Below are 22,562 nucleotides of genomic sequence, written 5' to 3'. Positions count from 1 at the left end.
GGGACATGCTGTGCTTATGTTGGATCTCCGAAACCACACGATGGTTCGATGGTATTAGCGAGCGAGCTCCCTCGAGGGTACTCCACAGAGAATGTATGGTAAGCGATGGCCCAGCAACAAGAGAAATGTAGTGAAACTTTTATTCATCTCATCTCCGTGGCCCGTGCCGGCAGGAGTCGACAGTATTTTCACATCTAGAGTAACGCATAACGACGAGGAGTAAAATGTTACAGGAGCCTTACTGACAGTCCAAGGGATTTGCCGCAAGTGCCCACGATAGCTACCAGGACTAATTGTCACTAAATCTGCCGAATCTCCTTCCCCACCATCTCCGGCCTCTCAACCTCCCACTCATCCCTCAGCACAGCAAACGCCAAATCCGAAACGAGCAAGCTCTGCCCCAAACTCCACACGAGTGTAATGGCGTAAAAGAAATTGGCGTTTCCGCTCCCCGCGTAGATCCACAGGTGATAGAACGCCGGGCCCAGAGTAGTGGCGTACATGAGCGTTGAGATGGTGACGAACGAGTACCTCATCAGAGGCCACACGTGCTTGTACAGTGGCACGAAGCCGAGGAAGAGGCTGATGTCGGCGATCGATGGGTAGGGCTTGAAGATGGAGAAGATGCCCAGGAGGAGGGTAAGCACAGCGAGGGGCTGCGTGCGGATGCGGATGGAGAGGCCGCCGACGTAAGAGGATAGGTGGAGCCAGAAGACGCCGAGGAAGAAGGCGCGGAAGGAGTCGAACATCTCGATGAAGAAGTACCACCAGAGACCGACGTTAGGCGTGAGATCCGTAAGGGTGAGCTGGATGCCGTAGGTGCTCCATAAAAACTCCCACGAGGCGCCGCTAACGAGGAATGAGAGGAAGAGGAGGAAGGAAGTCGTTCCCAGTACAACGGCGGCATTGATCGTGTAGAACTTTGACGCAACCGTTCGGCGGGAAGCAGGTTGGCGGTCGTAGCAGAGAAGGAGTAACGGTGGTACCAAGAGGAGAGGGTACATCGATAGGTATGACGCAAAGGATATCGCGACCATGGAAGAAAGCGATTTTCCCTGAACAGCCTTCGAGGTGGCGTAAACGATCATGAATGATGTGAAAACGCTTGTGGATCGACCGAGGCATGTTGCCACCGTGAAAGGGTTGAAAAGGTAGCTAGAGAAACGGATATTAGGGTTAGCTACCTCTGGTAACCAAACGACATTAGTATGAGGGATGGCGACGCAAGACTTACGCCGCTGCGACCTGCACGCCGCTCCACTTCTTCTCCTTCCTCGGCGACGTGAATAGCCGCGTGCTTCCAGCCTCGCCAGAGTCGGCAATCTTGGACAGTGCATCAGCAGTGAGGATGTCGAGCACTATATAGAGCAGGAACGTAATAATCGGAAGGGTTCTATTATCGGGAAGGAGCGAGAAAAAAGGTAGGAGGAGCGGCGCCTGGTGGAATATGCCGCCATTGTAAGGAGAAACGTTGTGGTTGTAGAGATAGAGGCCTTCTTGAACTATGAAATGGAGCTCTGTCAACAAGCCAATTCGCAAGGGGGTCAATGGAAAGGGGATAGAAAGGAAACCCGATTCCACATCCGTCGCCAGAGAGTATCGGGTAAGGATTCAAGGGTGCGCAATTCACATACATCTCTTGAAGCTCGTCACAGGTGTCGACACCTCCACACGCCCAGTTAGGAGGTCGGCAAGGCCGGGGAAAGCGACGAAGAGGAGGAGCCGCACGGAGGCGGCGGCGGCGTAGAGGGTCTGCTTTCTTACCCCGGAAGACATGGTACTGGTGTTTTGGAAGCTCAGTCCATGGCTCGTGGGGCAAGAAAGGGGATGGAGCTGGGCGGGAAAGGCGGGACGGGTTGACAGTTGCGATCGCGAAGTTGCTGAACCCGGTTTAAGGGCAGAGGACAGAACAGCACTTGACAAGATGATGCAGACGGACATGGGCCCCCTGTAAATCCGATGCGCCAGCTGCCAATCTGGGGTGGTAATCGCTGATTACTGATGAACACAGGTGCAGCTGGGTCCAATTGTCAAGGTCTGTTCAGTGGCATTGGACAACTTCAGAAGGCGGTCTGGGGTTCTGGCCATTCATGGACAGATGGCAGCTGCAATCTAGTGTCAAGCACTCCCCAGCCATCCGGCGGTTGGCGGTCAAGCCTGGCAGAAGAAAAAAAAAGTAGAGAAGACAAAAAAAAAAGTTCCCCAAAAAAAACCCCACTATCGCAAAAAAGGGCAGTTTCTGCTCTTCCTCGATTAAGAAGAAGACATACACGCTTTCGATCCTCAACCATTGGAAGCCACCATCAACTTTTCACAATGGGAAAGATCAAGAAGAAGGGCCAGGCCGGCGCGGCCAAGAACTACATCACCCGAAACCAAGCCATCCGCAAGCTCCAGCTAAGTCTGCAGGACTTCCGCAAGCTCTGCATCTGGAAGGGCATCTACCCCCGTGAGCCTCGCAACCGGAAAAAGGTCAACAAGTCCTCGACCGAATCGACCACCTTCTACTACACCAAGGACATCCAGTATCTCCTGCACGAGCCCATCCTCCAAAAGTTCCGCGATCAAAAGGCCCTCGAGAAGAAGATCTCGCGGGCTCTCGGTCGAGGCGATTTCAGCGATGCGAAGAGGTTGGAGGCAAACGCCGCACGGCCCGAGAAGACGGGCAAGCCGCATTATACTCTGGACCATGTCATTCGAGAGAGGTATCCTACTTTCGTCGACGCTCTCCGGGATCTGGACGATTGTCTTTCCATGCTCTTCCTCTTCGCTAGCCTGCCTTCGACTTCGGCCGTGCCCGCCAAGATGATTGCCCGGTGCGAGCGCCTCTGTCTCGAGTTCCAGCACTACTTGATCGTGTCGCAGAGTCTGAGGAAATCTTTCCTTTCCATCAAGGGTATATATTACCAGGCAAATATTCAGGGCGAGGATATCATGTGGATCGTGCCGTACAAGTTCAAGCAGAACCTGTCCGGCGATATCGACTTCCGAATCATGGGCACCTTTGTCGAATTCTACATGACCCTTTTGGGCTTTGTAAACTTTAGGCTGTACACCTCGCTTGGCCTGAAGTACCCTCCCAAGTTCGACCAGTCCAAGGACGACGAGGCCGCCGAGCTCGCCGCCTTCACCCTCGAAGGCAATGCTGTCACTGGCGAGGAGAAGGCTGGCTCGAAGCAGATAACCAATGGAACATCCGACAACCAACATCAACCCAACCCGCAGATTCAAGCTACCGTTGACAAGATTGTTAAGGAGCTCGAGGCGGCCCCCGCCAAGGACTCGGAAGACACCACCGATAAGGCGCTCGTCCGAGTCGAGGCCGAGGAGACCTCCGACGCACTCGACAAGTTCGAGCCAGCTGCCCCCGGCGGCGACATCCTCCCCCAACCGGAATACAACAGCGCCGACCCTAGCAGCCTCTTCTCCAACTACACCTTCTTCCTCTCCCGAGAAGTCCCCCGCCAATCCCTAGAATTCATCCTCCGAGCCTTTGGCTGCAAGAGGATAGGTTGGGATGCTGTTCTCGGTAGCGGCGCCTACACCACCAACGAGCTCGACCCTTCTATCACCCATCAGATTGTTGACCGCCCACCCATTCAGATTTCTGAGGGTGAGGGTGAAGACAACCAGACCGCGCAGAGGATTGGTGCGAACCAGAGGGTAGCTGGGCGGATATATGTCCAGCCCCAATGGGTCTGGGACAGCATCAACGACGAGGAGCTCCAGCGGCCCGACCTCTACGCCCCTGGCGCCGCCCTCCCGCCACATCTTAGTCCCTTCGTGAAGAGCGTGCCAGGCAGATACGATCCTACGCGACCGCTCGAGGAGCAGCTCCCTGAGGGTCACGCACTTGACCTCGAGAGCGACGAAGAGGAAGAAGAAGAAAATGGCATGGAAGTCGACGGCGACGAAGGCAGCGCCTTTGGCGGTTTCTCAGAAGACGAGAACGAAGAAGATGTTGCCGCCGAAGCCAAGATGGACGAGGACGACGAAGACGACGAAGCGGCAGCCGACAAGAAGCGCCGTCTCGAAATCGAAGCCGAACTCTCCGGCAAGAACGTCAAGGCGGAAGCGCCGGTGAAGCCCGAGACCAAGGCCAAGGCCGACAAGCGCAAGGCGCTCGCCAAGAAGGCGCGCGAGGAGGAGGAGGAGCTCGAGAGGGCCAAGGGTATGCTGAGCAAGAAGAAGAGGAAGTTGTTCGAGAAGATGCAGTATAGCAATAATCAGAAGAGCGAGGAGGATCTTAGGTTGATGGCCAAGAGGAGGAAGTTGGAGAAGGCTAAGGGGAAGAAGGCGAAGGCGTAGGGGATAGGTTATTTGGTGATCTGTGTTCTTTTGTTTTCTACTTTTCTGTTTCTTCGTATTAGTTACATGTAGAAATGGCGTTAATCTTGGAGTTCTTGTTTTGCTCAGTACCATCGCACTCTTGGCATCTCTGTACTGTACTCTTCATGATTGGAGAGAGACCAAGATGCTCACCCAGGGGGATTCGATACTAATCACCACCCCCATAACCAGCCTCGACATCCTCGGCCTCACCCTGCCCCTTCCGCCCCCTCCGCCCCCTCCCCCTCCTTCCCCTCTCCTCCTCCCTAACATCCTCCCCCCTCCACCCCTTCCTAATCCTAACCCCCCTCAAAAACCCATCAACATGCACCCCGTCCTCCATCTCATCCTCCGAATCCACCTCCTCAAACTCCCCGCCTCGGCCCCCGTGCACTTTATCTATATGTCGCTGTAAATTACTCCTCTTCGAAAAGGGCGTTACGGAGCGCTGACACGTTCGATACGGACAGACGAGGTGCGGAGTTGCTGAGCGCGAGCGAGATCGAGATCGGGACCGCGGCGTGGAGGCACCTTCGGGCGTGCGTCTCGACGCGGGGGTTCGACTTCGTTGGCGGGAGGTCGGCGTGGATGGGTGAGGCAGTTGATCTTGCGCGCGTGTGAGTTCTCGACCTTGGAGTCTTAGGCGGATGGTCTCTTCCAGCTCGTCGTCGCTATTGTCCTCGTCGGAAGAGAGTGTGTAATCTGGACGCGGCCGGATGGCCGTTTTCGTGTCCCGCTGGGTGGTGTGATCTAGGAGAGTGGTGAGGTCGACTTCTTCCTTGAAGAGGGAGGCGCACCGTTGGGTTGCGCGAGTGATTACGGCTGGTGAGAAGCCGGCTATGGAAGCAGCTCCTAGGACGGCCCGCCAGTCTCTGGGTGTTAAGCTTAGGAGGCGATCTGCATGCTTTTGCAGGAAGTGTTCGGTGTGATTAGGCTTGTTGGGCGATTTGGATTGGTCTCTGCTTTGCTGTGTTGGCATTGGGGACGGCGATGGGGACAGAGATGGTGAGAGTGAGGTTCTGTCCGTCTCTTCTTCGATTGCTAAAGTGTCGGAGGGGCGGAGTTGCGAGCTTGACAATGGTTTTAGCTTTTTTTGCGGAGAGGCATGGCGGCTATCATCTTGGTTTTCAGTCGTGATAGATAGGGGCTCGCTTGGTGCTCTAGGTCGCTTCCCCTTGTTCCTCGGTCGAGAAAGAGACCTCAGGGTTCTTCGTTTTCTCCCCTCTCCAGCATCAGTATCCTCCTCCTCGTCTTCAACTGCCTGGGCGGTCGCGACCATCATGTTATGCAGAGAAAGGAGAGTCTTTTCCAGCTTCCCGATGATGTCCCCAACGGATGGCCGTAGAATAGCGCTCGAAACTTCGTCGTCAGCCGAGGGCACCCCTACCAGCTCCGGAGTCGCCTCTCTGCTCTTGCGTCCGGGCCCAGCCCCGTCGTTGATCCCCTCCTCCCCATTCCCATCCATCTCTTCCTCTTCTGAGGTCACCTCGCCCTCTCCCTCCTCATCTGATCCGCTGCCCTCCTCCTGCTCGTCCTCCCCAATCTCCTCCCTTTTCCAAAATCTCTCCTTCGCCACCCTCAAAATACACGCCTCAATCTCCTCCGCCAAAGCCGCACTCGGGACCGCCCTCTCCATCTTCCGAAAAGTCAACGCACTGTTCTCATCGAGCGGCTGCATCGGCATAAAATCATCCTTGGGCACATATTCCACATTCATGGGCCAGGCTGTCCATGCGCGAGGCGGCACCCACTTCTCTTTATCATCTTCGTAACCCTCCTATACGCCCTTGATGTTAATAAAATTGTATTTCATCGTTTCTTTTTCCTTTCGCCAGCCGAGAAAGGGAGTAGAAATGTGCTTACCAACTCTCCGTTAGGTCCAATCTTCCTCCGCGGCCCGTTCTTCAACGCAAATGCATTGTACAGATGAACAGCGAGATCAGACCTCCGTAGGACTTCGAGGCCCTCGTACACGCCACAGTCCTCGCGGTTGCGTTCTCTCCAGGTGGACTTGGCGCCGCGCCAACGGTTGGGACGGGTGTTGTAGAGTTCATCGGAGGATTCAGAGTTGATAGACTCGGTGGTTCGGTCCCAGTCGTCGTCCATGGCGACGGTGGGTGATGATGTTTGGTGAATGAATGTTCAAATGCGATCTTGTGAGGAGATGCTTGCGCTCCATGGAATTTCTCTTCGATATAATAGAAAAAAATAAGAATTAAATGTTTAATATCAGTATGGAGGTGTGAGAAATCGAAATCAAGGTGCTTTCCGGGTGATCATCGTTCAGAGATTGTCACTCCAGCGTAAAAAGGCGGGCAACAGATGCGGCTGCCCAACTGATAAATGCTGCAGCAGAAAACCGCAAACGACCCAAAGCCTTCGCAACAAATGAAACAAATCAGAATGCTAGTTATAAGGAAGAATCAAACGACTCTAAATCCGGTTTGCAAGTTCGTCTGAAATAGTCGTCGTAAAGAGACATGAGAGAGATGATTATGTAATAGTAAACCTTCATCGCAACTTCCCAAGTCTTGCACCTCACTTCTCGTGATGTCGACGTTCATCTCGCCGCCTTCAACACAGAGGAAGGATATTAAACTGGATAATTAGAACTCAAATTTTATGAAGGAGGCAAACCTATTGCCAACACCGCTCTACATTCAGCGAGGGTATCAGAGTGCCCAAAGGATAAAAAGAAATACTATCTGAACAATATCAAGCGGCCACCCAATACCACCCCCCGACCCAGAAATCAGCCCAGACACCAGAAACAAGACGCCTTGTAATCTACTCCGACCCCCTCCTCCTATAGGAAGAAAAACCCAAGCTGTATATATACCCAGAGCCTTTTCGCACAAACAAACACAGAAAGGAGAGACCCCCTCTAATTCAGCCGAGGACTCTTCCTCCTAGGCATCTCAAGCCCAACCGTCACATTCTCCTTGCTCTCGTCCGTCGTAGCCTGCTTCTTCCTCCCCTTCCCCCTCGTACTCCTTTTTAACAATGGCAGAGTCAAGTTCTCGCTCGGCAACGACATGGTACTAGCTTTCGGGTCGAACACGAAACTGCTCGTCAAGTTGGGGTTGATTTCCCGCAGGCTCATGCTCATGGGGTTCTTGTCCTCTTGAGCCGCGCCGTTATTCCGGGAGGAGGGGATGATGCTCGTCGACGCCGCTAGAGTCGGGATTCTAGCCAGCTGCGGCGGAGAAAGGGACGGGATGCTGGGAGGCGGTCCCATCTCTTCGTTATCCGAAAACACTAGAGTCTCCGTCCTCCTCTCCTTCGTCGGCGTGGGGATGGGCTCATCTTCCATCCTCGCAAGAAGCACCTCGTGGCTCTCCGTCTGCGGCAACTCCCTGGGATACCTGTACTGCACCTTCTCGGGAGTTTCGCCCGTGGGGACATACTCCCTAAGCACGGCGCCGCCAATCTCCTCGCGGAGCTCGGCGAGCGGCAGGCAAACCTCCTCCTCCAGGGGCTCGAGAGCCTGGCGCACCAGCTTGGTGTCGGATTCCATCTCGCTGCCGATCACCTTCACGCGCTCGAGATTGGTCTTGAAGTGTGCTCCGATGCTCTCGTATGATTGCTCGACCGTTGCTGATACGCTTTGCACGGCCTCGATTTGCGCATCATGGTGCTGGGCGTTCTCGCTTCGGGCGCGGCTAACGGAGTCGTCGAGGGCTTGCATCTGGACCCCGAGATCGGAGATTTGAGCATCGACGATGCGAACCGTTTCGGCATGGACTGACTTTGTAGTAGCCTGGATAGAGGAGCTGTGCTCATTTGCGACCTGGTTACAGTGTTAGTCATAAGTTTGACCGTCCGCCTAGATGACGGGTCGGAGCAGACCCATGCGAAGTCTTCACTTACGTTCCAGTCATCCTTGAGTCTCGTCTTAAGCGAATCCCTAGATGACCTGATATCCTCAAGAAGCTGGCCCTCCTTCTTATCCCACGTGTCCATCGACTCTCCGTACCGGTCGACGCTTCCCCCAAGTGTCGAGTTGGCATCCAAGAGGCCCTTCTTCAACAACTCTGCTTTCTCCGCGAGCCTCGACTCCTGCGTCTCGGCCTGAGCCTCGATGAGTGCTCCTATCTGCGCCAAGAGATTCCGTCTATCCTCGGCTGCCTGCTGCCGCTCTTCGTCGATGACTTCTTGTATACGGTTCGTGAGCAGGGCGTTTTGCTCCATCATGGTGCTGGTGGCGCCCTGGAGCTGGCGCCTGAGCCTATCGGCCTCACTCCTCTGGGAAGAGAGGTGTCGCAGCATCTCCTCAAAGATGGACTTGAACTCCTTGCCGAGAGTGCTGTAGGAAGTGTGTAGCTGTTGTAGACGCGAGAGTTAGCAAGTTGTCTTTCGAAGAGGCAGCGCGCTATCATTATCTTACCTGATTGTGGAACGTGTCAAGCTCGCTGAGCACATCCGCCGAGATCCTCTCAGCGGCACTGGATATCGCTTGCAAGCTGTCTCCGACCCTCTCCTTCACCGCGTCTCTCACCACTTTAATCTCCTCCAAGACCTCATCCATCTCATCTTTCGACCTCGTCCCGCGCTCAAGCAGGCCCCTCTTGGACTCGGTAAACGTCGCCAGTTGCTTTTCAAGAAACCCTAGCGTTGTTGTGAGCTCTCCAAGTTCCTCGTCAACAAAGCCCCTCATCCGCTTCGAGACATTCGTGATATGCTGCTCCTGCTCATTCCGCAGCTCAAGCACACGGCCCTCAACCATAGAAGTGACATCCTCGACGTGCTCCTGGGCAGCAGCCCAAGTACTCCGATTCAGTGCCTGGAGGTCCGACTTGCGCTTATTCTTGGCGCGCAGACCATCAACATCCCCGACGGTCTTTTCGAGCGTGGTCAGGAGTTTTCCACCGACCTCGGCCAGCTTCTCTTCGGTGTGCTGATGCGCCCTGCGAAGGTGCGTCTCCTCGGCGAGTGACTTGCAAGTCGCAGCAAGGATGAGCTCCGTCTGGTCCAGCACCTCCTTGGTATCGTCGAGCTGTGCCTTGATAACCTCGTGATCCTTCTCGAGACCCATAAACGTGGCTGTGAGGTTCAGGAGCTCCTGGACCTTATTTCGCAGATTCGTCTCGAGCGTCTCCATCTTGGCCGCCTGCTCCTCGAGCACGATGCGGCGCGACTCGCTCACGGCAGTCATGTCTTCGTACGCCTCGTTCGAGAGGTACACTCCATTCCGCTGTCGATGGCAGATGAGCTCCGTCTTGAGCTTCTCAATCTCGTTCGCGAAATCTCGGAGGAGAGCCTTCTTGTTGATCGGCTGGTTGATCTGAGGCCGGTTGCGGATATTCTTGGCTCGGAAGGCGTAGTCTAGCGTCGAGATGGTCTCCTCGAGGTTACTCTTGGCCGGAGACACAGTAGCAATAATGCACGTCTTTGTGCGCCCACCGAGCGAGTCTTGCAAAAGACGCGTCAACTTCGACTCACGGTAGGGGATATGCGGACTCCGGTCAACGAGCGCATTAATCACCCTTCCAAGAGTGAGCAAACTCTTGTTGATCAAACCCGCCTCGGCAGCCCGCTTATTTTCCGCACCAGACCTCTGGATATTTTCACTGCCCGCCAGATCAACGAGATTAAGTTTGCCGGCGCTCACGAGCTCCTCGCTGCCATCTTCCCCCTTGATGCGAACGTAGGCGGTAATCGTAAAGACAGTATGACTTCTGCTACTGAGATCGTTGCACTTGGTCGCGGCCACCTGGCGCTTCAAACTTCCTTCTTGAAGAACCTTGATGCCCTCGGAAGCCGAGTTGATGTGTGTTTCCTCCATTCCCTGCACAACGGTGACGACGTGGCCCTTTCTGGATGTGTCGTCGTAGATCTTGAGTTTGGCGGATTCCTCGACCGAGATGAGATCGCGAAGCTCTTCGTTGTATAGTTCGATGAACGAGACCTTGACGCAGTTCTCTCCGCCATCGACTTGCAGTTTGTTGAACAGGCTCCGTAGTACCCTTGGGATGATACCTGCTGAGTCGGAGAGTATACCGAGCGTCTCGGACATGTCTCCGGACATCGTGTAGGTCTTGCCAGTACCGGTCTGGCCATAGGCAAAAATCGTACAATTGTATCCCGCCAACATCTAAACCAAGCGATAGAGCGGTTAGTTGCACATGCCCCCCGGAGAAAGGTGCCAAAGAAGAAATCTCTCTCACCTCGTCGAGAATCGGCTTCACCACCTCATCAAAAATGATACTCTGACCCGCGGCCGGCGAGAACACCCCATCGAAATTATACGTCTTATTACTCAACGCATTCGGCCCCATCAAAAGCTCCACAAGCTTTCCCTTCACCCCCTCCGTCTTCAAAACGACGTTGCTGTTCTCCCTCACCTCCCTCTCGTTCCGACCCCTACACCGCACGAACACGTTGATGCACGTCTCGTCGCCGCCCCCTCCTTCGGCCTCGTAGCCCCTCTCCTTTCGCTTCGAGCCCGTCGCGTTCGTCGCGGAGGACATGATGGAATCTGCCGGCGAAACGGCCCCCGCGCGGTCGAAAATTCGCGAGCTGGGGTATCGCGATGTCGCTATGCTTGAGGCTCGTAGTCCATGTCGTGTGCTTGTCCGTCGCGTCACGGCCGCTCGTGTCGATGAGGTTGATGTTACTCTTTTGGCGGGTTCACGTTCGTGGCGTGAGCCCATGAGATGGCTCGCCATGGCCCTGGCGTTAAGGGCGCTCGTTGGCGGTGTCTTGGAATGGATAATTAAGGAACCAAGCGGTCGGGGATTATTATGAACTTTTGGCGACCCTTGAAAGGAACAAGATCCCCCAGAATTCCGATAAGTAGAAATCGCGGAAGGGATAATCCGCACGAGTCTATTATTTTTCAGTGAAGTTTGGGGGGAAAATAGAAAGAGATGGTATCCCTGACCGTGGATCAATTGATGTTCTCGTGAGGGCAAATGTGAGGGTGGGTAGGTGTGTTTGTGGGGAAGCCGCGTCCCAGCCGCCGTGCAACTTTGCATCAACAAATCGGGACGGTGGTCACTATGGCAACCAAAATACTCCGTCGCCTAAAGTCTCACCGACTCTCACCGACTCTCACTGGAATCTCGGAAATTAAAATCCTCACCATAATACTGAGGTACAGATCAGCCTTATTTTATTTATTCTCTTCACCTCTACTCTATACACATTTATGCAGACGAAATCTTCAACTTCTCAAACTCGGCAATTGTCTTCTCGTAGTTCTCCGCCGCCGCCAAAGCATCAGAAAGCTTCTTCAGCTCCTGTGTCTTGACAACCTCGCTGACCTTGTCGTCAAAGCCCTCACGACCAAGAAGCTCCTTCTGCTTCTGCGCCGCTCCTTGGCTCTTCTGAAGCTTTGTGCGGACCTTCTTGATCTCAGCATCGACATCCGTAATGCGCTCGGCAACGTCAAGCAGGACAATCAGGTCAGATGACACGACGGAGACGGCGCAACCTTGAGGAGTCTCGCCACCCGGTCCAACAACGTTGACCTCGGCAATAGTCTTTCCGGAAAGGGCCTGCATCGAGTGCTGCTGGGCCTGGGCCTTCTCAAAGCTCTCGGGTGTCGTCGCCTTGACGAAGACGCGTCCGCCGGTGCGAATGCCGTATTCGGAGGCAAGTGAGCGCATACCCTGGGCGCACTTCAGGCCGATTTCGTAGTCCACGGCATCAGACTCAAAGTTGAGCTTCTCGTCATACTCGGGGTAAGGCGCGAGCATAATCGAAGGGATCGTGTTGCCCTCGAGGCGAGGAACACGCTGCCACAGCTCCTCCGTAATGAAAGGAAGGAAGGGGTGCAGGAGGCGTAGCGAGGTGTCGAGGACAGTAACAAGAGTCTGGAGGACACGGTTCTTCGATTCCGCATCTCCATCATTCAACAAGGCCTTGCTGTTCTCGATGAAGACGTCGCAAAGCTCATCGTAGAAGAATCTGTGACTACAGTTAGTTGCATGGCTTTTTGATAATGGAGAATATGGATAGAAGCAATAAGCGAAGAGACATACTGATAAGTAACTTGGGTACTCTTTGAAAATTCACGCGCGGTGAGGGCGCGGTTAGCCTCCCTCACAGCGGTGTTCATCCGGTGAAGAATCCACCTCTCAGGAAGTGACAGCTTAGAGGCGTCGAGCTCCTTGGCCCGCTTGAAGTCCGGCGGCAGCTTGAGGAGGACATACTTGCTAGCCTGCCAGATCTTGTTGCAGAATCGGCGATAGCCATGCATGACTTTGATGTCGAAGCTAATGTCACCACCTAGATGAGAATATCAGTTAGCCCAGAAAATGCCGACGTAAACCAATACAAAGATGCGAGGATTACGAGATGATAACATACCTCCTGTACAGTAGGAGAGAAGAGTATACCTCAGAGCATCCGCGCCGCACTCGGGGATACCACTGGGGAAGGCAGTCTTCTGGTACTTAGTAGCTTTGGCAACCTCATCGGCAGCAAGGTTACCCTGGAGGAGCTTGGCATGAAGGTCTTCGAGCTCGATACCGTTGATAATGTCTAGGGGATCAATGACATTGCCGAGGGACTTGCTCATCTTTCGGCCTTCAGAATCACGAATGAGACTGTGGCAGTACACCTCCTTGAAGGGAACCTCTCCAGTGAGCTTGACGGAGAACATGATCATTCGCGCAACCCAGAAGAACAGAATATCCCAGCCGGTCTCGAGGATGCTGGTAGGGAAGAAGCGCTTGAAGTCGGGGTTTTCAGTGTTGGGCCAGCCGAGAGTACCCATGGGCCATAGGCCGCTGCTGAACCAAGTACTGCACACACATCGAATTAGCCTATATTCGCTCGCGGGGCATGACATGGCGCGTAGAGAATGGAGGATTCACACTTACTCTAAACAGTCATGGTCCTGCTCAATGGTAAACTTGTCGGTACCAAACTTCTCCTTGGCCTTTGATCGGGCCTCATCCTCGGTTTTAGCAGCAATCCAACGTTCTTCTCCCTTCTTAGGGTCATCTCCTTCCAACGTAACCTTCCACGCGGGAATGCGGTGGCCCCACCAAAGCTGCCTGGATAAGCACCAGTCATTGATGTTGGACATCCAGTGAGTGTAGGACTTGCGGGCTGACTCGGGGGCAATGGTAATCTTGCCCTGCTCGACAACTTCGAGGGCAGCAGCTCCCATCTCCTTCATGCGCATCCACCATTGAGGCTTCATGATGGGCTCGATGACATCCTTGGACTTCTCGCAAAGAGGAATCTTCATGGGATTGGGCTCCTTCTTGACGAAGAGACCGAGCTTAGTTAACTCTTCAACGACGGTATAACGGGCATCAAATCGGCGCTGGCCGGCGAACTGGCCGCAGTTCTCGTTGAGTGTACCATCGTCGTTTAGGATGTTGATGAACTCGAGACCATGTCGCTGGCCGAGCGCGTAATCGTTGTTGTCGTGAGCGGGGGTAAGCTTGACGGCACCAGTACCGAACTCCGGGTCAACATAGTCGTCTGCAACGATTTTGAGGAGTCTATGATTGATGTTAGCAGTTGTATTAATCTTGGTGTGCGGCTCATAGTATCCAAGGGTACATTCACTTACCGGTTGGTGAAGGGGTGGCGAGCAAACTTGCCAACGAGGTGCGTGTATCGCTTATCCTCGGGGTGGACAGCGATACCGGTATCACCCAACATGGTCTCGGGTCGAGTGGTGGCGACCTCTATCTTGACATCAGGGGAGCCTTCGAGGGGGTATTGGAAGTGCGTTAGGACACCGAACTCGATCTTTTTCTCGTAGCCAGGGACAGAGAGCATTGTGCGGCCAGTGATCTCCTTGTTCTCGACCTCGAGACCGCTGAGAGCGGTGTTGAGCTGAGTGCACCAGTTGACCAGGCGGTTGGATCGGTAGATGAGACCCTCATCATGGAGACGGACGAAGGCCTCCATCGTGGCAGCGGTAAGGTTCTTATCCATAGTAAAGGCCTCCCTGGACCAGTCCATAGAGCCGCCCATAAGCCTCTGGGCGTTGTTGATTCTCTGATGATACTCGTCCTTCCAATCCCAGACAAGCTTTGTGAAGGCCTCGCGGCCAAGATCCATACGAGTCTTGTGCTCCTTACGCCAGAGCATCTTTTCGACGACGGATTGCGTGGAGATACCGGCATGATCGCATCCTGGAACCCAAAGTGTATCGAATCCTCTAGAGTGAGAGACAAAAGTGTGAGTCATTGGCATTAACCTAAATGGTGACGCGGGGACTAGAAGCATACCTCATGCGGTGCCAGCGGATAAGAGTATCCTGCAGGGAGTTTGCAAGAGCGTGGCCACAGTGAAGAGCTCCGGTGACATTGGGAGGCGGAAGAGGGATAACGAAGGTGTTGTCGGATCGGGTGGTCGCGTTGCCCTGAGGCTTGAAGAAGCCGCTCTTCTCCCACCAAGAGTACCAAGCAGACTCGACAGCATGGGGCGAGTAAGCCTTGAAGTGAGGGTGCGCTTCGTCGTCGAGGGGGTATAGCTCCTTCTTCTCTCCAACGGGGGTCTTATTCTCCCATGCCGGGAGGACCTCCTTGGCGGGTTTCTCCTTGGCGGCCTTCGAGGCGGAAGGTTCTTTCTGTTGTTGCTGCAGCTTTGCCTGCGCCTTCGCGGCAGCCTTTTCCTTGGCCTTTTCCTTTTTCTCTGTTCGAAACAAAACCTTTGAGTTAGCGGGTCCTCGGACAGCAATGGAGGGGTCGGCCTAGGACCTGGGTTTACACGAGACCTCGTGCAAGAGCGGAGGAAGTTGCTTACCCTGCTTGGCAGACTTGGGCTTGGTCGCCGCCGGCGCCGGGTTAGGGGCGTCTTTTCCAGCCTCCATGGTTATCCTGCGATTGAGTGATCTCCGAAAAAGTCTGGAATCGGGCAAGAAAGTTGTTGGTGGGGAGAGATGGAGGGGCAGAAAAGAAGGGCGCAGGCAAAGGCGGACTAGTCGTGGATTTAGCATTCGGTGGGGTTAAAAGGAAAATGCTGCAACATTGGATGCCCTCTCAATGCATGGAAGTCCCAAGCTGCATTGAGCGGGAGGGGCACGCGGGACACAGCGGGTTAAGCCTAGTAGAACCAATTGGGCTGACTCACAGGCAAACCCTTCGAATCTCTGGTCGCCCCGAATTAACACAGGATGGTAATAGCCCGCATTGCAGATTTTCCACCCATACAGCAACTCTGACACGGTGACTCGAATTGGCTTTCGTCGGTCGATGTTGCCTGTGGCGTCGAATGACTCATCATTGGATGCTGAAATACGCCACGACGCCACACATTAGTCACCGCATTCCCCAGACTCACACTAGACTTCGTTGCGTTGGAGGGACTTTGAAATTGAGCACGGCTTGGGACTTTGAAGGCTGGTTTCGCATGGGACAGTTATCTGGGGATCAACTGGACTAGGAATGAGCAATACTTTCCGCGCCAGCTAAAATCGTACTTTGAGCAACTACACGCAATTCGCCCGCCCGAACCTAGACGGATAGGGTTGCTCGGGACCTATCTATGACCATCGGGTTAGCAACTTGTTTGCCTCTGGGCCCTTCAAAACCGCGGCTGAATTCCACGATTTCCCTGTCGCCCCGGTGCGAAAGTACCCAAAGCCAGAGGCAGCAGATCAATATCGCACCTAGTTCTCCGATAATCATAGCATGTCATTTGCCCACGCAGACCTTTGGGAAGATTCTCTAGTCGATGGCAAAAATGGGGACGTAACGGGTATTATCGACTAGGAGTCGGCGGGCTTTTGGCTTGAGTGGTGGGAATACAGAAAGCTCTCTTTGGTCGTCGGACTATTCTAAGTCGGTGGGTGGACGTCGTCAACCAAGTTATGCGAAAGTACCCTCTTGAAACTGATGCCGGTATGGATGTTCTAAAGTTACATGCTACTAAGTAAACTAGTTCTATGAACTTGAAGTCAACTCAGATCGCTGTCGTCTCTTCCGTGGTCCGTGGCACAGTCGCTTATATAAGACAACCCCCCAAGATAAAAGGGACTCCCCGAGCCGCCCCTTTGTTAAATAGAACTTAGAATAATCATATCCCCATTTTACACACACATACAAGACTTGACTCAGAGGCGTAGCAGTGGTGGCATGGCAATTACTATTTCCAGCGAGCCGTGGTGCCTCACTACATGATGTTCCATTTGGGTTCCATTTGGTTCAATAGTCGTAATCCTTGCCCTTCGACTCCGCCCAACGTCCTTTGCGAAGGGCCGCGTGTTTTCGAAGCAATGGTCATGAGTAGATCCAGTTATTCATTCTATCTGATGAAAAGGAAGTTCGCACGAGAGAGGTCTAAATGAAACATCACGTAGTGACACACTACCTCGGTACAGTTTGCTAGAACTGGGAATTGCAATGCTACCACTGTTACACCTCTGGGTCAAGTCTGCATGGATGCAAGATGGGGATTACATTTGGGGAATTGCTTTATTATGTCAGCTGCACATGCAAGCAGAGCGGCTGATGGTCATGGGAGGGAGTTGGCTCCCACGAATTCCACGCCACAGGTTACGTACCGGTTGAATCATCAATATGTCAAGAGAGAGAGAGAGAATTATTTTACTTATACGCGTCTTTCGCGGCTTCTATAGAGGCAGCCATGGTCCGGTGTTGTCGTTGCCGGAGCAGGACCAGGGCTTATAACTTAGAACAGCGAGATGCCAGTCATTGGACTTGTATGACGTAGTTAAAGTGGGCGGCAAGAATGTACCGTGTACTTTGAACTCCAACATCCAGGCTGCTGCAACTTCCACCCCGCACCTTTATCACATGGCTGGGCGCGCATGAACGTTCAGTCTCAAGTGCTCTCTGTCTTCGCCTTCTTCGTGCGACTTCCAAACTTTCCAAACGAGAGACAATCTTTATTAGATTAGTAGCACGAAAGAGAAGCCATCGCATCCCATTCCCCCGCAAACGCATGGCCCGCGGCATCTCCACCCCGCAACGCCCATGGGCCCCGCGTCCCTAGACATTACTCGTCGCCTGTTCGTCAGCCGCTTCAGCTCTCCGTTTCCTTAGATTTCACGTCGCGCGCAGTGCACCATGACTTTATTCACAGGCCAGCTCTACCCAAAGAGAGCGCTGGGATTCCTACGTATGTAAAACCGGACATCTGTGCTGAGCGGGCAAAGCTACTAACTGCTCGGTAGCGCTCGGTGCCTCCCTCCACTCTGTTCTCACACGCCTAAAGGCAGAACCAACGCGCTTCCCGCAGCTCGAGCTCCTCTATTCCCGAGAACAGCCCGTCCACGAGCCCGTAACCGTTAACCTCCCCGCAAACGGCCTCCGTCTCCGCTTCGATGGCGCCCAACAGCGCCTACGCCTCATCGAAGTGATCGATTTCACTCGAAACCACATCACCTTTAATGATCGTGACCTAGTCCGCCCAGGTTCAGCAGCCCCGGCTGCAGGCGATGCTGGCGGACCGTCATTTAAGCACATCTACCACAAACTGTTGGGGCCGACCTATGCAGGAGAATACATTCCGCCTAATGGAGAAGACGGATCGGATACAGGTGTCTATGTTCTATCGTACCCCGGCGTCGCATTCACGTTCAAACTGCCCGCGTCGAGATATTCTCCTGACAAAGATGTGGTTTCCTTGCTATCGGCCTCTCCCAACCAAACGGCAACCTCGATGGCGGTCTTCGATGGGCCGTCCTGGGCAGAAGCCCGGCAAACGCTGTGGACTGCGATATTACCGAGTATCAAGTCCAACCCCGCATTACCACGAACTAAAGACGTCTCGCCCGATGAGATATCGTTGGTGAAGATATGGGGAGGAGGAAAGTTACAGCTCTTCCGGAAATGGACCAACTCCTCGACCTGGATTAGCCTTGGTGAAACCACACCCCAGGAACTCGTAATCGAGCTCGGTCCCCCGGATGCAATTTACCGAAAGAATGACAAGAGGATGACGATTCATAAACTACGGCACGCGGTGGGCGGGGGAGACCCTGGCGAGACCGGCGGCCGACCAGATGACCTCACGGATACAGACCAGTCCTCCTTGATGACCGGCTCCGAAGACACAAACGATGAGGACGTAGTCGAGGAAGAAGCTTCCGGAAGTGTGTCCGGCGAGTGCTTCTACAATTACTTCTACCAAGGCTTCGATATTCTCGTTTCTACGCCCGTCCCCCCATCTAAACGTCCGCCCGGCGAACAAGGTAAAGGAATCATCCCGGAGAGTCACACCAAAAGCACGAACTCCGACCGGCTCGTCGCCACAAAACTCGTCCTCCACGGAAACATCCCGGGCTCGTACGAATTCAACCGCCACCGCCGCTGCCCTTGGGACATTGCCTACCTCGAGGACGGGGCAAATGATACGCCCAGTCCCAACTCGGAGACGAAGTTCACCGATATCGAGGAGAGCCTCAACGAGCGATGGAGACCTCTGTACCCCCCTGGTGAAGGCGAGAATCACCAGCGGGGCATGGTGCTGAACCGCGGATGGGGGGATAGTCCGGGGAGCAGCTGCGAGTTGCTCGGCGGCTGGGAGGACAGCAGCGCCACGGCCGCTGCCAACTTGCCCAAGGGTGCGGATGGGAGCGACGATTCGACCACGACGCTGTATGGCTTTCCGGGGTTGGTGTTTGAGGTGCTTCGCAACGGATACGTGAACACTGTTACTGTCTTTTAATGGGCTCAGCCTATGGTAGACCTGCATGGATCATCTTTGGTTCTTTTCGTTTTGCGTTGCGGCGTACGTAGGCATGATGAAGTTCTTTTGATGGCATTTCGGCTGGGGGGGATTTGGATTCTGGTGGGTGTGATCAGCGGATACGGACTTGCATGTGGTTGCTGCATTTACCGTTTATCATTCCCAGTAAACATAACTAAACGGATGGGCAGCGTATATTTTAATAGAGATCTGGGTTGGAAACTTATTCTTCTTGTGGAAGAGACATTGATTAAATCTCGTGTTCTATCTACTGGTTTAACACAACTCGGCATGTATACAGGGGAACCCGGTTTACCAGGTTCGGACAATCTACTCTTACATCCTCCGTGGCGCATCACGATCTATTCCCATTCCTTATGGCCTCGCCTCTACCTCAACATCCCTCCCCGCCTGAACCGCAAACTCCGAAGTCCCAAACCCCCACCCTTCCCCACCCGTCCCAGTTCCACCAACAGCACTCATCGTAAAATCCAACATGGCGCCAATCTCCCCAAACCTCCCCAGCCCGCGCCCCTGCCTCTCAACATACCAAACATGAGGGCGCGCCTTAATCTTCGGCCCGGGCCGCAACCCGCTCGCGGCAAGGCTGTAGAGGTACGCGACAGTGGGCACAGCGGAGACGGTAGCGGAGAGTAGGAAGGAGGAGCGGGCGTCTAGGCCGCGGATTTTTTCGGTTGTGCGGCGGCGCCATTCGGTGGTGTAGATTGGGCCGAGGGTGGGGATGGATTGGATGACGTGGTGGAGGAAGCGGGCGGTTGTGGAGAGGAGGGTGTGCTTGTGAGGGGTGGTCGGGATTAGTTCGCTCGAGGAGGGGGCGGTGGTGGTGGGTGATGTGTTAATCTTGGTGTAGAAGTCTACGAGTTGGGGGAAGTCGCTGCGGAGGAGAGTGCGTAGCCAACACTGGGGCACTTCCGGGGCGAGCATCAACGCGAGGTGGGCGTAGAGCAACCATGCTGTTGCGGAGTACTCTCCCTCGTCACCGACGATGACGGTCCCATCCACGACCCCGTCTCGTATCGTCTGAAGCGCATCCTTAGCAAAGGAATATAGCCTAATTCCAACCATCTGCTCAGCCGTCATCGACTCCACGACAGTCTTCCTCCTCCTCGTGAGCCCCTTCCACCTAAACGCTGGAGCCTTTTCCTCCTCCTCCTCGTCCTCCTCATCATCATCCCGCCCATCGGCCTCCATCTCGCTAAAGCCGAACCTCTCGACACGTCGCACGGCCTCGGCACGGAGCGCCGGCGGTACCGTCCACGTAAGAGGGAAGGGTAGGATGGAGCTGTACGCGGGACGTGTCGTGGCGGACCAGTTCGTCGAGGAGGCGTAGAGCGATAGGTCGACGAGGGCCGAGGCGCGTGAGGTGAGGTACGTCTCGTAGGCGAGAGCATCGGCGCGCTGGGCGGGGTTCAGGGTTTCGGGGAGGTTTAGGTGGCGCGCGAGGTATGTGACGATGTGTCGGTAGCCGCTGGTCCAGGCGCCGTCATGGAGAAGGGCGGGTAGACGATCTACGGTGTGGGACGAGTCAGTCTAGTTCTCTTGTGGGGTTGATACACTGCTATAGGGGGTGTAAACATACGGTCCGGACATATTGAGGGGTCGCTGCTCTCGACTAAGTTCCATTGGGAGCTCTTTCCCCGGCCCCGGAAGACTTGGGAGCAGTACTTGACGGCGGCAAGACACTCGGTGTCAATGGACTCGAGGCCAAAGGCATTGCCCCATACATGAAGCTCGAATGACGCCATGCGCTTGGGTATAACTCCGGAGGCGCCCGGTTAAAAGGGGTGTAGATAGGGGAAGGACGGGTGAGAAGCTATTCGTGCCCGGGGTAGAGCAGGCGCTGGAGGGGTGTGATCTGGTGGTGGAAGTGCTCGATGTTGCGAGACTGAATTTTTAGCGCGTGTGAGGTTATCACTGTCGCGGTTGATCTGTGCACGGCGCACATGGAGCAGCTTATCGATAACGCAAGACAGCGCCTTCATCAGCCCGCATGGTACCAGGTACCTAGAAGGTGTGGTAAAGATCTACAAACTATAATGTCGCTTTGACCTTCAAGACCCTGGCCAAATTTCAGCTCAGCTCATTCGATGCCTTCCCTCGCCAAGAAAGGCCCTCCCCCAAGAATGATGTCAAGGTTTCCCAAAACAAACCAATAATCGAGTCCGGCGCCTACTCAAACGCCGTCGATGCAATCCGAACCTCATTCATCCACGTCCGCCCCTGCCGAGGAGTTGTCGATGACCGGAAAGAGGCAGTGACGTCGTCGATCGTCGCATTTTTAGCTTTTCTATCGTCTCATCAAGCTTGTATCCAAGAACGAAGCCAAAGTTAGACCCCAGCAAGGCTTCAATGGCGCCCTCTCGTCATCCCAAAGCCCACACTCTCCGATCTTGAAACGATGTATACACTCTCAAATGGTACTCATACCGGAGGTAGACTCGCAAACTATCTACGATGGCTTCGGCCCCCCGGACCATGATCGGTCGGCTCGGCGGCACCCGGCGCCTCCATGTCATCACGTCCCGTTCGCACCTGTCTGATGGCACTGACCTGCTCAGCTCGAGTTTACCTCCCACTTCGCAACCTCTCCCACAACAGGGATAGCTCCATGGATTAACCTTTGTACTTGCACATTACGCCGTGTCTTTTTAGCAAATTATCGCCCATTTGATCTGTCTTTAGCCCGCCTGCCCTTGTTCCACCCCTTGCGGTTTACCCGAGAACAGCTTCGAAAGGGGAATCGGCAGCGAGCGCCTCGTCGGACGCCCCGTCTCCCCCAGCCAAAACTATCCCCAATCCGAAGGGTCCGTTTCTCACCCGGGCCTTGATAGGGTTTACTAGGACAGATCCGCCTCATCATAATCCCCTTGAGGGCGTTCCTGTCTTACTCGGCTATGTGCACTCTTTTCACTCTTTACGGACTGAGAAAGATAAACGAGTCGTATGCCAAGATGATTCCTTTCTTGGCAGCAAGCGTCCACTCCTCTGGGGATCAGTGCGGGGGACGTCAAATAGTGCACTCGCTTCGATCCTAGGCGCTGACAAGTCCATTAGCAGAGCGAGTAAAAATGCGCTTGGCTACCGTCCGTGCCAGGTTGGGACATTAAGGGGCAGCAAACGAAAAAAAAAAAAAAAAAAAAAAAAAAAAAAAACATGCAAGCCGGGCTGTAAGGAGCTCAACTTGGAAGCTCTCCATAAGCGTTTAAATCTGCTAAAGAAGTCAAGAAACAAACTTCGTAAGCTGTGCTAAGTATGGCCCTGGCCCAAATATAGCTGCCACAGTCGTACGCGGTTAGGGCGTCATTCCATATTGCAACCGTGCGTGTTCGTGAGTATCTTTCGAGGGGGAGACTTCATCGTTTCCGGTTGTTTGATACAGGTGTCATCGGATTACCCGGCGTCGAAACTGGCGAGCGCGTACGCGGCCTCGAAAGCTGGTCGTCTTCAAGGTCGCATGCGCGGATCGGAAGGGCTGCATCAAGGGCCCGCGAGCCTCGGCCCATAAGCTGTTTGGCAGCTTGCTAAGAATGCTTCAAGATGTCACACAGCTTTAATACCGTGCAAGAGCATAAATCAAGAAATTAAGA

General features: G+C 54.3%; 6 protein-coding genes and 1 pseudogene across 6 annotated transcripts; 2 read left to right on the top strand and 5 right to left on the bottom strand.

Moving 5' to 3' along the window:
- Positions 1–299: 299 nt before the first annotated feature.
- Positions 300–1,776, bottom strand: SAPIO_CDS1343 (uncharacterized protein; the record flags this gene model as incomplete). Its single annotated transcript, XM_016784637.1, has 3 exons — positions 300–1,155; positions 1,235–1,502; positions 1,635–1,776. The coding sequence occupies 3 exons, from the start codon at positions 1,774–1,776 to the stop codon at positions 300–302; spliced, it is 1,266 nt and encodes a 421-aa protein (XP_016645753.1).
- A 540-nt stretch (positions 1,777–2,316) lies between these two features.
- Positions 2,317–4,308, top strand: SAPIO_CDS1342 (annotated as a pseudogene; the record flags this gene model as incomplete).
- A 190-nt stretch (positions 4,309–4,498) lies between these two features.
- On the bottom strand, positions 4,499–6,435 carry SAPIO_CDS1341 (uncharacterized protein; the record flags this gene model as incomplete). The annotated part of the gene is made up of 2 exons (XM_016784636.1): positions 4,499–6,106; positions 6,193–6,435. The coding sequence occupies 2 exons, from the start codon at positions 6,433–6,435 to the stop codon at positions 4,499–4,501; spliced, it is 1,851 nt and encodes a 616-aa protein (XP_016645752.1).
- A 778-nt stretch (positions 6,436–7,213) lies between these two features.
- On the bottom strand, positions 7,214–10,799 carry SAPIO_CDS1340 (Kinesin-like protein bimC; the record flags this gene model as incomplete). Its single annotated transcript, XM_016784635.1, has 4 exons — positions 7,214–8,119; positions 8,200–8,652; positions 8,717–10,423; positions 10,497–10,799. The coding sequence occupies 4 exons, from the start codon at positions 10,797–10,799 to the stop codon at positions 7,214–7,216; spliced, it is 3,369 nt and encodes a 1,122-aa protein (XP_016645751.1).
- A 678-nt stretch (positions 10,800–11,477) lies between these two features.
- Positions 11,478–15,112, bottom strand: SAPIO_CDS1339 (Valine--tRNA ligase, mitochondrial; the record flags this gene model as incomplete). Its single annotated transcript, XM_016784634.1, has 7 exons — positions 11,478–12,240; positions 12,315–12,561; positions 12,643–13,079; positions 13,158–13,790; positions 13,862–14,458; positions 14,529–14,934; positions 15,046–15,112. The coding sequence occupies 7 exons, from the start codon at positions 15,110–15,112 to the stop codon at positions 11,478–11,480; spliced, it is 3,150 nt and encodes a 1,049-aa protein (XP_016645750.1).
- Positions 15,113–17,330: 2,218 nt separating this feature from the next.
- On the top strand, positions 17,331–18,933 carry SAPIO_CDS1338 (Upf0183 domain containing protein; the record flags this gene model as incomplete). The annotated part of the gene is made up of 2 exons (XM_016784633.1): positions 17,331–17,382; positions 17,438–18,933. The coding sequence occupies 2 exons, from the start codon at positions 17,331–17,333 to the stop codon at positions 18,931–18,933; spliced, it is 1,548 nt and encodes a 515-aa protein (XP_016645749.1).
- A 396-nt stretch (positions 18,934–19,329) lies between these two features.
- Positions 19,330–20,720, bottom strand: SAPIO_CDS1337 (uncharacterized protein; the record flags this gene model as incomplete). Its single annotated transcript, XM_016784632.1, has 2 exons — positions 19,330–20,483; positions 20,555–20,720. The coding sequence occupies 2 exons, from the start codon at positions 20,718–20,720 to the stop codon at positions 19,330–19,332; spliced, it is 1,320 nt and encodes a 439-aa protein (XP_016645748.1).
- Positions 20,721–22,562: the final 1,842 nt, after the last annotated feature.

This window comes from Scedosporium apiospermum (genome assembly GCF_000732125.1).
Source record: "Scedosporium apiospermum strain IHEM 14462 chromosome Unknown SEQ_SAPIO_0055, whole genome shotgun sequence".
NCBI lineage: Eukaryota > Fungi > Ascomycota > Sordariomycetes > Microascales > Microascaceae > Scedosporium > Scedosporium apiospermum.
Note: the sequence above shows the minus strand (reverse complement) of the source record. Positions and strands in the feature narration are given on the sequence as shown.